Below are 16,842 nucleotides of genomic sequence, written 5' to 3' on the forward strand. Positions count from 1 at the left end.
CGATCACACGCGCACGAGTGGGTGTTCGCCCACCAATTGTGACCTGACCGCTATCAGACGGACAGCGTTTCGTTACTCACCACTCGCTTCTGAATCTCACACCCAGGTTGACCCTGAAGACAGGCCAACAGCCTCTTGTGTGTGACGGAGGTTGCCCGGCGAGTGGGTTCAATCCGGTTTTCAAACTGGACAAAAGTGGAGACAAAAGAAGGCAAAGGTCAGCTGGCTAAATTAACGGGCATGCAGCCGTGTGGAGGCCGAAGCCTGGAGGAGACGTGTGCGGTGGGATTCTCCAGTCGGCGACGCCAGCATCGCGCTCGGCGTTCGGCCGGAGAATCCACGTTCGCGCCGGAATTGGGGTGGTCCGGGCGTGGCGAGGGGGGTTACTGGGGGACATTATTTGGCGGGGCGAGTCTGCTCGTGGCCAGCGCCATGTTGCACAGAGCGGTCAAGCCGTGCGCATACGCGGTCGTGCACCCGGCAATTCTCCAGCTGTATCTGCAGATCAAGCCGGGGGCCGCGCCCCGCCCCCCCCCCCCCCCCCTCACCAGACGGACGATGGGTGCAGTCGTTGCGACATTTTTTCTGAGGTAAAACACCATTGCCCCCACCCCGGCGTCAGCGCTTACTCTGCAACTCCGAGGATCCAGCCCACGGCCTTTGACACATTGCTTCTCAGCCTTCTGGGAAAGCAAACCTACCCTTCCCCGTGTAGATTAATGAGGGAAGAAACTTCAGCTTAGCGGCAGAGTCAAAGAGAGGCACGTCACGCAATACAGGGCTTCATCAGGGCTGGGTCAGGGCATCAGTAACCACTCACTGGTACACCTGAGCATCTACTCTCCCTCAGTACTCCCCAGAGCATCAACTCTCCCTCAGTACTACCCAGAGCATCAACACTCACTCAGTACTCCCCAGAGCATCAACTCTCCCTCAGTACTACCCAGAGCATCAACACACACTCAGTACTACCCAGAGCATCAACTCTCCCTCAGTACTACCCAGAGCATCATCTCCCCCTCAGTACAACCCAGAGCAACAACACTCCCTCAGTACTACCCAGAGCATCAACACACACTCAGTACTACCCAGAGCACCAACTCTCCCTCAGTACTACCCAGAGCACCAACTCTCCCTCAGTACTACCCAGAGCACCAACACACACTCAGTACTACCCAGAGCACCAACTCTCCCTCAGTACTACCCAGAGCATCAACACACACTCAGTACTACCCAGAGCACCAACTCTCCCTCAGTACTACCCAGAGCACCAACACACACTCAGTACTACCCAGAGCACCAACACACACTCAGTACTACCCAGAGCACCAACTCTCCCTCAGTACTACCCAGAGCACCAACACACACTCAGTACTACCCAGAGCACCAACACACACTCAGTACTACCCAGAGCACCAACTCTCCCTCAGTACTACCCAGAGCACCAACACACACTCAGTACTACCCAGAGCACCAACACACACTCAGTACTACCCAGAGCACCAACTCTCCCTCAGTACTACCCAGAGCACCAACACACACTCAGTACTACCCAGAGCACCAACACACACTCAGTACTACCCAGAGCACCAACACACACTCAGTACAACCCAGAGCAACAACACACACTCAGTACAACCCAGAGCAACAACACACACTCAGTACTACCCAGAGCATCAACTCTCCCTCAGTACTACCCAGAGCACCAACACACACTCAGTACTACCCAGAGCACCAACACACACTCAGTACTACCCAGAGCACCAACTCTCCCTCAGTACTACCCAGAGCACCAACACACACTCAGTACTACCCAGAGCACCAACACACACTCAGTACTACCCAGAGCACCAACTCTCCCTCAGTACTACCCAGAGCACCAACACACACTCAGTACTACCCAGAGCACCAACACACACTCAGTACTACCCAGAGCACCAACACACACTCAGTACAACCCAGAGCAACAACACACACTCAGTACAACCCAGAGCAACAACACACACTCAGTACTACCCAGAGCACCAACTCTCCCTCAGTACTACCCAGAGCACCAACACACACTCAGTACTCCCCAGAGCATCAACTCTCCCTCAGTACAACCCAGAGCAACAACACACACTCAGTACTACCCAGAGCACCAACTCTCCCTCAGTACTACCCAGAGCACCAACACACACTCAGTACTACCCAGAGCACCAACACACACTCAGTACTACCCAGAGCACCAACACACACTCAGTACTACCCAGAGCACCAACTCTCCCTCAGTACTACCCAGAGCATCGACTATCACCCAGTACTACCCAGAGCATCAACTCTCCCTCAGTACTACCCAGAGCATCAACTCTCCCTCAGTACTACCGTGAACATCAACTCTCCCTCAGTACTACCCAGAGCACCAACTCTCCCTCAGTACTACCCAGAGCATCAACTCTCCCTCAGTACTACCCAGAGCAGCAACACTCGCTCAGTACTACCCAGAGCATCAACTCTCCCTCAGTACTACCGTGAACATCAACTCTCCCTCAGTACTACCCAGAGCATCGACTCTCCCTCAGTACTACCCAGAGCATCGACTCTCCCTCAGTACTCCCCAGAGCATCAACTCTCCCTCAGTACTCCCCAGAACATCAACATTAACTCAGTACTACCCAGAGCATCAACTCTCCCTCAGTACTCCCCAGAACATCAACATTAACTCAGTACTCCCCAGAGCATCAACTCTCCCTCAGTACTACCCAGAGCATCGACTCTCCCTCAGTCCTACCCAGAGCATCAACTCTCCCGCAGTACGACACAGAGCATCAACACTCACTCAGTACTACCCTGAGCATCAACACTCACTCAGTACTCCCCAGAACATCAACATTAACTCAGTAATACCCAGAGCATCAACTCTCCCTCAGTACTACCCAGAGCATCAACTCTCCCTCGGTACCACACAGAGCTTCAACGCTCCCTCAGTACTACCCAGAGCACCAACAATCGATCAGTACTACCCAGAGCATCAGCACTCACTCAGTAATACCCAGATAATCAACTCTCCCTCAGTACTATCCAGAGCATCAACACTATTCAGTACGACACCAGAGCATCAATACTATTTGGTACCACACCAGAGCATTAACACTATTCAGTACCACACCAGAGTATCAACACTATTCATCACTACACCAGAACATCAACACTATTCAGTACTACACCAGAGCATCAACACTATTCAGTACTACACCAGAGCAACAACACTATTCAGTAACACACCAGAGCATCAACGCTATTCAGTACTACACCAGAGCATCAACACTATTCAGTACCACAACAGAGCATCAACACTATTCAGTACTACACAAGAGAATCAACATTATGCAGTACTACACCAGAGCATCAACACGATTCAGTAATACACCAGAGCATCAACACTATTCAGTAATACACCAGAGCGTCAACACTATTCAGTAATACACCAGAGCATCAATACTATTCAGTAATACACCAGAGCATCAACACGATTCAGTAATACACCAGAGTGTCAACACTATTCAGTAATAAACCAGAGCATCAAAACTATTCAGAACTACACCAGGGCATGAAATGAAATGAAAATGAAAAATGAATGAAAATCGCTTATTGTTACGAGTAGGCTTCAATGAAGTTACTGTGAAAGCCCCTAGTTGCCACATTCCGGCGCCTGTTCGGGGAGGTTGGTACGGGAATTGAACCGTGCTGCTGGCCTGCCTTGGTCTGCTTTAAAATACAGCAATTTAGCCCAGTGAGCTGAACCAGCCCTCTGTTCAACACTATTCTGTACTACACCACAGCATCAACACTATTCAGTACTACACCAGGGCATCAACACTATTCAGTAATACACAAGAGCTTCAGCACTATTCAGTACCAAACCAGATTCTTATGGTCTTATTCACTTATTCAGTACCACACCATAGCATCAACACTATTCAGGAATACACCAGAGCATCAACACTATTCATTAATACACCAGAGCATCAACACTATTCAGTACTACACCAGAGCATCAACACTATTCAGTACTACACCAGAGCATCAACACTATTCAGTACTTCATCAAAGTATCAACACTATTCAGTACTACACCAGAGCATCAACACTATTCAGGAATACACCAGAGCATCAACACTATTCAGTACTACACCAGAGCATCAACACTATTCAGTAATACACCAGAGCATCAACACTATTCAGTACGACACCAGAGCATCAACACTATTCAGTAATACACCAGAGCATCAACACTATTCAGTACGACACCAGAGCATCAACACTATTCAGTAATACACCACAGCATCACCACTATTCAGTAATACACCAGAGCATCAACACTATTCAGTACTACACCAGAGCATCAACACTATTCAGTCCTACACCAGAGCATCAACACTATTCAGTTCTACACCAGAGCATCAACACTATTCAGCACTACACCAGAGCATCAACGATATTCAGTACTACACCAGACCATCAACACTATTCAGTAATACACGAGAGCATCAACACTATTCAGTACTACACTAGAGCATCAACGCTATTCAGTACTACACCCGAGCATCAACACTAATCAGTACTACACCAGAGCATCAACAATATTCAGTACTACACCATAACATCAACACTATTCAGTAATACACCATAACATCAACACTATTCAGTACTACACCAGAGCATCAACACTATTCAGTAATACACCAGAGCATCAACACTATTCAGTACTACACCAGAGCATCAACACTATTCAGTACTACACCAGAGCATCAACACTATTCAGTACTACAGCAGAGCATCAACACTATTCAGTACTACACCAGAGCATCAACACTATTCAGTACTACACTAGAACATCAACACTATCAGTAATACACCATAACATCAACACTATTCAGTACTACACCAGAGCATCAACACTATTCAGTCACACACGAGAGCATCAACACTATTCAGTAATGCACCAGAGCATCAACACTATTCAGTACTACACCAGAGCATCAACACTATTCAGTAATACACCAGAGCATCAACACTATTCAGTACTAGAAAATAGCATCAACACTATTCAGTACTACACCAGAACATCAACAGCATTCAGTACTACACCACAGCATCAACACTGTTCAGTACTACACCAGAGCATGAAATGAAATGAAAATGAAAAATGAATGAAAATCGCTTATTGTTACGAGTAGGCTTCAATGAAGTTACTGTGAAAGCCTCTAGTTGCCACATTCCGGCGCCTGTTCGGGGAGGTTGGTACGGGAATTGAACCGTGCTGCTGGCCTGCCTTGGTCTGCTTTAAAATACTGCAATTTAGCCCAGTGAGCTAAACCAGCCCTCTGTTCAACACTATTCTGTACTACACCAGAGCATCAACACTATTCAGTACTACACCAGGGCATCAACACTATTCAGTAATACACAAGAGCTTCAGCACTATTCAGTACCAAACCAGATTCTTATGGTCTTATTCGCTTATTCAGTACCACACCATAGCATCAACACTATTCAGGAATACACCAGAGCATCGACACTATTCAGTACCACACCAGAGCATCAACACAATTCAGTACTTCATCAAAGTATCAACATTATTCAGTACTACACCAGAGCATCAACACTATTCAGTACCACACCAGAGCACCAACAATATTCAGTACTACACCAGAGCATCAACACTATTCAGTACTACACCAGAGCATCAACACAATTCAGTACTTCATCAAAGTATCAACACTATTCAGTACTACACCAGAGCATCAACACTATTCAGTACTACACCAGAGCATCAACACTATTCAGTAATACACCAGAGCATCAACACTATTCAGTACGACACCAGAGCATCAACACTATTCAGTCGCACACCAGAGCATCAACACTATTCAGTACTACACCAGAGCATGAACACTATTCAGTAATACACCACAGCATCACCACTATTCAGTAATACACCAGAGCATCAACACTATTCAGTCCTACATCAGAGCATCAACACTATTCAGCACTACACCAGAGCATCAACGCTATTCAGTACTACACCAGACCATCAACACTATTCAGTAATACACGAGAGCATCAACACTATTCAGTACTACACCAGAACATCAACACTATTCAGTAATACACCATAACATCAACACTATTCAGTACTACACCAGAGCATCAACGCTATTCAGTCACACACGAGAGCATCAACACTATTCAGTAATGCACTTGAGCATCAACACTATTCAGTAATACACCAGAGCATCAACACTATTCAGTACTAGAAAATAGCATCAACACTATTCAGTACTACACCAGAACATCAACAGCATTCAGTACTACACCACAGCATCAACACTGTTCAGTACTACACCAGAGCATGAAATGAAATGAAAATGAAAAATGAATGAAAATCGCTTATTGTTACGAGTAGGCTTCAATGAAGTTACTGTGAAAGCCTCTAGTTGCCACATTCCGGCGCCTGTTCGGGGAGGTTGGTACGGGAATTGAACCGTGCTGCTGGCCTGCCTTGGTCTGCTTTAAAATACAGCAATTTAGCCCAGTGAGCTAAACCAGCCCTCTGTTCAACACTATTCCGTACTACACCAGAGCATCAACACTATTCAGTACTACACCAGGGCATCAACACTATTCAGTAATACACAAGAGCTTCAGCACTATTCAGTACCAAACCAGATTCTTATGGTCTTATTCGCTTATTCAGTACCACACCATAGCATCAACACTATTCAGGAATACACCAGAGCATCGACACTATTCAGTACCACACCAGAGCATCAACACAATTCAGTACTTCATCAAAGTATCAACATTATTCAGTACTACACCAGAGCATCAACACTATTCAGTACCACACCAGAGCACCAACAATATTCAGTACTACACCAGAGCATCAACACTATTCAGTACTACACCAGAGCATCAACACAATTCAGTACTTCATCAAAGTATCAACACTATTCAGTACTACACCAGAGCATCAACACTATTCAGTACTACACCAGAGCATCAACACTATTCAGTAATACACCAGAGCATCAACACTATTCAGTACGACACCAGAGCATCAACAGTATTCAGTCGCACACCAGAGCATCAACACTATTCAGTACTACACCAGAGCATGAACACGATTCAGTAATACACCACAGCATCACCACTATTCAGTAATACACCAGAGCATCAACACTATTCAGTCCTACATCAGAGCATCAACACTATTCAGCACTACACCAGAGCATCAACGCTACTCAGTACTACACCAGACCATCAACACTATTCAGTAATACACGAGAGCATCAACACTATTCAGTACTACACTAGAGCATCAACGCTATTCAGTACTACACCCGAGCATCAACACTATTCAGTACTACACCAGAGCATCAACACTATTCAGTACTACACCATAACATCAACACTATTCAGTAATACACCATAACATCAACACTATTCAGTACTACACCAGAGCATCAACACTATTCAGTAATACACCAGAGCATCAACACTATTCAGTACTACACCAGAGCATCAACACTATTCAGTACTACACCAGAGCATCAACACTATTCAGTACTACAGCAGAGCATCAACACTATTCAGTACTACACCAGAGCATCAACACTATTCAGTACTACACCAGAACATCAACACTATTCAGTAATACACCATAACATCAACACTATTCAGTACAACACCAGAGCATCAACACTATTCAGTCACACACGAGAGCATCAACACTATTCAGTAATGCACCAGAGCATCAACACTATTCAGTACTACACCAGAGCATCAACACTATTCAGTAATACACCAGAGCATCAACACTATTCAGTACTAGAAAATAGCATCAACACTATTCAGTACTACACCAGAACATCAACAGCATTCAGTACTACACCACAGCATAAACACTGTTCAGTAATACACCAGAGCATCAACACTATTCAGTAATACACCAGAGCATCAACGCTATTCAGTACTACAACAGAGCAACACCACTATTCAGTAATACACCAGAGCATCAACACTATTCAGTACTAGAAAAGAGCATCAACGCTATTCAGTACTACACCAGAGCATCAACACTATTCAGTAATACACGAGAGCATCAACACTATTCAGTACTACACTAGAGCATCAACGCTATTCAGTACTACACCCGAGCATCAACACTATTCAGTACTACACCAGAGCATCAACACTATCCAGTACTACACCATAACATCAACACTATTCAGTAATACACCATAACATCAACACTATTCAGTACTACACCAGAGCATCAACACTATTCAGTAATACACCAGAGCATCAACACTATTCAGTACTACACCAGAGCATCAACACTATTCAGTACTACACCAGAGCATCAACACTATTCAGTACTACAGCAGAGCATCAACACTATTCAGTACTACACCAGAGCATCAACACTATTCAGTACTACACCAGAACATCAACACTATCAGTAATACACCATAACATCAACACTATTCAGTACTACACCAGAGCATCAACACTATTCAGTCACACACGAGAGCATCAACACTATTCAGTAATGCACCAGAGCATCAACACTATTCAGTACTACACCAGAGCATCAACACTATTCAGTAATACACCAGAGCATCAACACTATTCAGTACTAGAAAATAGCATCAACACTATTCAGTACTACACCAGAACATCAACAGCATTCAGTACTACACCACAGCATCAACACTGTTCAGTACTACACCAGAGCATGAAATGAAATGAAAATGAAAAATGAATGAAAATCGCTTATTGTTACGAGTAGGCTTCAATGAAGTTACTGTGAAAGCCTCTAGTTGCCACATTCCGGCGCCTGTTCGGGGAGGTTGGTACGGGAATTGAACCGTGGTGCTTGCCTGCCTTGGTCTGCTTTAAAATACTGCAATTTAGCCCAGTGAGCTAAACCAGCCCTCTGTTCAACACTATTCTGTACTACACCAGAGCATCAACACTATTCAGTACTACACCAGGGCATCAACACTATTCAGTAATACACAAGAGCTTCAGCACTATTCAGTACCAAACCAGATTCTTATGGTCTTATTCGCTTATTCAGTACCACACCATAGCATCAACACTATTCAGGAATACACCAGAGCATCGACACTATTCAGTACCACACCAGAGCATCAACACAATTCAGTACTTCATCAAAGTATCAACATTATTCAGTACTACACCAGAGCATCAACACTATTCAGTACCACACCAGAGCACCAACAATATTCAGTACTACAGCAGAGCATCAACACTATTCAGTACTACACCAGAGCATCAACACTATTCAGTACTACACCAGAACATCAACACTATTCAGTACTACACCATAACATCAACACTATTCAGTACAACACCAGAGCATCAACACTATTCAGTCACACACGAGAGCATCAACACTATTCAGTAATGCACCAGAGCATCAACACTATTCAGTACTACACCAGAGCATCAACACTATTCAGTAATACACCAGAGCATCAACACTATTCAGTACTAGAAAATAGCATCAACACTATTCAGTACTACACCAGAACATCAACAGCATTCAGTACTACACCACAGCATAAACACTGTTCAGTAATACACCAGAGCATCAACACTATTCAGTAATACACCAGAGCATCAACGCTATTCAGTACTACAACAGAGCAACACCACTATTCAGTAATACACCAGAGCATCAACACTATTCAGTACTAGAAAAGAGCATCAACGCTATTCAGTACTACACCAGAGCATCAACACTATTCAGTAATACACGAGAGCATCAACACTATCCAGTACTACACCATAACATCAACACTATTCAGTAATACACCATAACATCAACACTATTCAGTACTACACCAGAGCATCAACACTATTCAGTAATACACCAGAGCATCAACACTATTCAGTACTACACCAGAGCATCAACACTATTCAGTACTACACCAGAGCATCAACACTATTCAGTATTACAGCAGAGCATCAACACTATTCAGTACTACACCAGAGCATCAACACTATTCAGTACTACACCAGAACATCAACACTATCAGTAATACACCATAACATCAACACTATTCAGTACTACACCAGAGCATCAACACTATTCAGTCACACACGAGAGCATCAACACTATTCAGTAATGCACCAGAGCATCAACACTATTCAGTACTACACCAGAGCATCAACACTATTCAGTAATACACCAGAGCATCAACACTATTCAGTACTAGAAAATAGCATCAACACTATTCAGTACTACACCAGAACATCAACAGCATTCAGTACTACACCACAGCATCAACACTGTTCAGTACTACACCAGAGCATGAAATGAAATGAAAATGAAAAATGAATGAAAATCGCTTATTGTTACGAGTAGGCTTCAATGAAGTTACTGTGAAAGCCTCTAGTTGCCACATTCCGGCGCCTGTTCGGGGAGGTTGGTACGGGAATTGAACCGTGCTGCTTGCCTGCCTTGGTCTGCTTTAAAATACTGCAATTTAGCCCAGTGAGCTAAACCAGCCCTCTGTTCAACACTATTCTGTACTACACCAGAGCATCAACACTATTCAGTACCACACCAGGGCATCAACACTATTCAGTAATACACAAGAGCTTCAGCACTATTCAGTACCAAACCAGATTCTTATGGTCTTATTCGCTTATTCAGTACCACACCATAGCATCAACACTATTCAGGAATACACCAGAGCATCGACACTATTCAGTACCACACCAGAGCATCAACACAATTCAGTACTTCATCAAAGTATCAACATTATTCAGTACTACACCAGAGCATCAACACTATTCAGTACTACACCAGAGCATCAACACTATTCAGTAATACACGAGAGCATCAACACTATTCAGTACTACACCAGAGCATCAACACAATTCAGTACTACACCATAGCATCAACACAATTCAGTACTTCATCAAAGTATCAACATTATTCAGTACTACACCAGAGCATCAACACTATTCAGTACTACACCAGAGCATCAACACTATTCAGTACTACACCAGAGCATCAACACTATTCAGTACTACACCAGAGCATGAACACTATTCAGTACTACACCAGAGCATCAACACTATTCAGTAATACACGAGAGCATCAACACTATTCAGTACTACACCAGAGCATCAACACAATTCAGTACTTCATCAAAGTATCAACACTATTCAGTACTACACCAGAGCATCAACACTATTCAGTACTACACCAGAGCATCAACACTATTCAGTAATACACCAGAGCATCAACACTATTCAGTACGACACCAGAGCATCAACACTATTCAGTCGCACACCAGAGCATCAACACTATTCAGTACTACACCAGAGCATGAACACTATTCAGTAATACACCTCAGCATCACCACTATTCAGTAATACACCAGAGCATCAACACTATTCAGTCCTACATCAGAGCATCAACACTATTCAGTACTACACCAGAGCATCAACGCTATTCAGTCACATACGAGAGCATCAACACTATTCAGTAAGGCACTTGAGCATCAACACTATTCAGTACTACACCAGAGCATCAACACTATTCAGTAATACACCAGAGCATCAACACTATTCAGTACTAGAAAATAGCATCAACACTATTCAGTACTACACCAGAACATCAACAGCATTCAGTACTACACCACAGCATCAACACTGTTCAGTACTACACCAGAGCATGAAATGAAATGAAAATGAAAAATGAATGAAAATCGCTTATTGTTACGAGTAGGCTTCAATGAAGTTACTGTGAAAGCCTCTAGTTGCCACATTCCGGCGCCTGTTCGGGGAGGTTGGTACGGGAATTGAACCGTGCTGCTGGCCTGCCTTGGTCTGCTTTAAAATACATCAATTTAGCCCAGTGAGCTAAACCAGCCCTCTGTTCAACACTATTCCGTACTACACCAGAGCATCAACACTATTCAGTACTACACCAGGGCTTCAACACTATTCAGTAATACACAAGAGCTTCAGCACTATTCAGTACCAAACCAGATTCTTATGGTCTTCTTCGCTTATTCAGTACCACACCATAGCATCAACACTATTCAGGAATACACCAGAGCATCGACACTATTCAGTACCACACCAGAGCATCAACACAATTCAGTACTTCATCAAAGTATCAACATTATTCAGTACTACACCAGAGCATCAACACTATTCAGTACCACACCAGAGCACCAACAATATTCAGTACTACACCAGAGCATCAACACTATTCAGTACTACACCAGAGCATCAACACAATTCAGTACTTCATCAAAGTATCAACACTATTCAGTACTACACCAGAGCATCAACACTATTCAGTACTACACCAGAGCATCAACACTATTCAGTAATACACCAGAGCATCAACACTATTCAGTACGACACCAGAGCATCAACACTATTCAGTCGCACACCAGAGCATCAACACTATTCAGTACTACACCAGAGCATGAACACTATTCAGTAATACACCACAGCATCACCACTATTCAGTAATACACCAGAGCATCAACACTATTCAGTCCTACATCAGAGCATCAACACTATGCAGCACTACACCAGAGCATCAACGCTATTCAGTACTACACCAGACCATCAACACTATTCAGTAATACACGAGAGCATCAACACTATTCAGTACTACACTAGAGCATCAACGCTATTCAGTACTACACCCGAGCATCAACACTATTCAGTACTACACCAGAGCATCAACACTATTCAGTACTACACCATAACATCAACACTATTCAGTAATACACCATAACATCAACACTATTCAGTACTACACCAGAGCATCAACACTATTCAGTAATACACCAGAGCATCAACACTATTCAGTACTACACCAGAGCATCAACACTATTCAGTACTACACCAGAGCATCAACACTATTCAGTACTACAGCAGAGCATCAACACTATTCAGTACTACACCAGAGCATCAACACTATTCAGTACTACACCAGAACATCAACACTATTCAGTAATACACCATAACATCAACACTATTCAGTACAACACCAGAGCATCAACACTATTCAGTCACACACGAGAGCATCAACACTATTCAGTAATGCACCAGAGCATCAACACTATTCAGTACTACACCAGAGCATCAACACTATTCAGTACTAGAAAATAGCATCAACACTATTCAGTACTACACCAGAACATCAACAGCATTCAGTACTACACCACAGCATCAACACTATTCAGTAATACACCAGAGCATCAACACTATTCAGTACTAGAAAATAGCATCAACACTATTCAGTACTACACCAGAACATCAACAGCATTCAGTACTACACCACAGCATAAACACTGTTCAGTAATACACCAGAGCTTCAACACTATTCAGTAATACACCAGAGCATCAACGCTATTCAGTACTACAACAGAGCAACACCACTATTCAGTAATACACCAGAGCATCAACACTATTCAGTACTAGAAAAGAGCATCAACGCTATTCAGTACTACACCAGAGCATCAACACTATTCAGTACTACACCAGAACATCAACAGCATTCAGTACTACACCACAACATCAACACTATTCAGTACTACACCAGAGCATCAACACTATTCAGTCACACACGAGAGCATTAGCACTATTCAGTAATACACCAGAGCATCAACACTTTTCAGTAATAAACCATAACATCACCACTATTCAGTACTACACCAGAGCATCAACACTATTCAGTCACACACGAGAGCATCAACACTATTCAGTACTACACCAGAGCATCAACACTATTCAGTAATACACCAGAGCATCAACACTATTCAGTACGAGAAAATAGCATCAACACTATTCAGTACTACACCAGAACATCAACAGCATTCAGTACTACACCACAGCATCAACACTGTTCAGTACTACACCAGAGCATCAAAACTATTCAGTACTATACCAGAGCATCAACACTATTCAGTACTACACCAGAGCATCAACACTATTCAGTAATACAACAGAGCATCAACACTATTCAGTCACACACGAGAGCATCAACACTATTCAGTAATGCATCAGAGCATCAACACTATTCAGTAATACACCAGAGCATTAACACTATTCAGTACCAGAAAAGAGCATCAACGCTATTCAGTACTCTGCCAGAACATCAACAGAATTCAGTACTACACCACAGCATCAACACTATTCAGTACTACAGCAGAGCATCAACACTATTCAGTAGTACACCAGAGCATCAACACTATTCAGTTCTACACCAGAACATCAACACTATTCAGCCACACACGAGAGCATCAACACTATTCAGTAATACACCAGCGCATCAACACTATTCAGTACGACACCAGAGCATCAACACTATTCAGTCGCACACCAGAGCATCAACACTATTCAGTGCTACACCAGAGCATCAACACTATTCAGTAATACACCACAGCATCACCAATATTCAGTATTACACCAGAGCATCAACACTATTCAGTACTACACCAGTGCATCAACACTATTCAGTAATACACCAGAGCATCAACACTATTCAGTGCTACACCAATGCATCAACACTATTCAGTCCTACATTAGAGCATCAACACTATTCAGCACTACACCAGAGCGTCAACGCTATTCAGTACTACACCAGACCATCAACACTATTCAGTAGTACACGAGAGCATCAACACTATTCAGTACTACACCAGAGCATCAACGCTATTCAGTACTACACCAGACCATCAACACTATTCAGTAATACACGAGAGCATCAACACTATTCTGTACTACACCATAACATCAACACTATTCAGTAATACACCATAAGATCACCACTATTCAGTACTACACCAGAGCATCAACACTATTCAGTTCCACACCAGAGCATCAACACTATTCAGTCCTACATCAGAGCATCAATACTATTCAGTACTATACCAGAGCATCAACACTATTCAGTAATACACCAGTGCATCAACGCTCTTCAGTACTACAACAGAGCATCAACACTATTCAGTAATTAGTGAGCATCAACACTCTTCAGTAATACACCATAACATCACCACTATTCAGTACTACACCAGAGCATCAACACTATTCAGTCACACACGAGAGCATCAACACTATTCAGTAATACACCAGAGCATCAACACTATTCAGTAATACACCATAACATCACCACTATTCAGTACTACACCAGAGCATCAACACTATTCAGTCACACACAAGAGCATCAACACTATTCAGTAATACACCAGAGCATCAACACTATTCAGTAATACACCAGAGCATCAACACTATTCAGTACTAGAAAATAGCATCAACACTATTTAGTACTACACCAGAACCTCAACAGGATTCAGTACTACACCACAGCATCAATACTGTTCAGTACTACACCAGAGCATCAAAACTATTCAGTACTACACCAGAGCATCAACACTATTCAGTACTACACCAGAGCATCAAAACTATTCAGTACTACACCAGAGCATCAACACTATTCCGTAATACACCAGAGCATCAACACTATTCAGTACTAGAAAAGAGCATCAACGCTATTCAGTACTCTGCCAGAGCATCAACACTATTCAGTACGCCACCTGAGCATCAACACTATTTAGTCGCAGACCAGAGCATCAACACTATTCAGTAGTACACCAGAGCATCAACACTATTCAGTAATACACCAGAGCATCAACACTATTCAGTAATACACCAGAGCATCAGCACTATTCAGCACTACACCAGAGCATCAACACTATTCAGCACTACACCAGACCATCAACACTTTTCTGTAATACACGAGTGCATCAACACTATTCAGCACTACACCAGAGCATCAACACTATTCAGTAATACACCAGAGCATCAACACTATTCAGCACTACACCAGACCATCAACACTTTTCAGTAATACACGAGTGCATCAACACTATTCAGCACTACACCAAAGCATCAACACTATTCAGTACCACACCAGAGCATCACCACTATTCAGTAATACACCAGAGCATGAACACTATTCAGTACTACACCAGAGCATCAACACTATTCAGCACTACACCAAAGCATCAACACTATTCAGTACCACACCAGAGCATCAACATTATTCAGTCCTACACCAGAGCATCAACACTATTCGGTGATACACCAGAGCATCAACGCTATTCAGTACTGCAACAGAGCAACACCACTATTCAGTAATACACCAGAGCATCAACACTATTCAGTACTAGAAAAGAGCATCAACGCTATTCAGTACTACACCAGAGCATCATCACTATTCAGCACTACACCACAACATCAACAGCATTCAGTACTACACCACAACATCAACACTATTCAGTCCTACACCAGAGCATCAACACTATTCAGTCACACACGAGAGCATCAACACTATTCAGTAATACACCAGAGCATCAACACTATTCAGTAATACACCATAACATCACCACTATTCAGTACTACACCAGAGCATCAACACTATTCAGTCACACACAAGAGCATCAACACTATTCAGTAATACACCAGAGCATCAACACTATTCAGTAATACACCAGAGCATCAACACTATTCAGTACTTGAAAATAGCATCAACACTATTTAGTACTACACCAGAACCTCAACAGGATTCAGTACTACACCACAGCATCAATACTGTTCAGTACTACACCAGAGCATCAAAACTATTCAGTACTACACCAGAGCATCAACACTATTCAGTACTACACCAGAGCATCAACACTATTCAGTACTACACCAGATCAACAACACTATTCAGTCACACATGAG

The 16,842-nt window shown here is 43.0% G+C and overlaps 1 protein-coding gene across 1 annotated transcript in view; it reads right to left on the reverse strand.

Moving 5' to 3' along the window:
• The window catches only part of LOC140404050 (SH3 domain-binding protein 1-like), a 90,195-nt gene that overhangs the window by 45,155 nt on the left and 28,198 nt on the right, over window positions 1-16,842 (reverse strand). Inside the window, exon 3 of the mRNA XM_072492407.1 lies at window positions 81-185. Within this exon, the coding sequence (XP_072348508.1) occupies window positions 81-185 (105 nt within the window). The remainder of the gene's footprint in view (window positions 1-80; window positions 186-16,842) is intronic.

The sequence above is a fragment of the Scyliorhinus torazame genome, chromosome 29 (genome assembly GCF_047496885.1).
Source record: "Scyliorhinus torazame isolate Kashiwa2021f chromosome 29, sScyTor2.1, whole genome shotgun sequence".
Classification (NCBI taxonomy): Eukaryota; Metazoa; Chordata; class Chondrichthyes; order Carcharhiniformes; family Scyliorhinidae; genus Scyliorhinus; species Scyliorhinus torazame.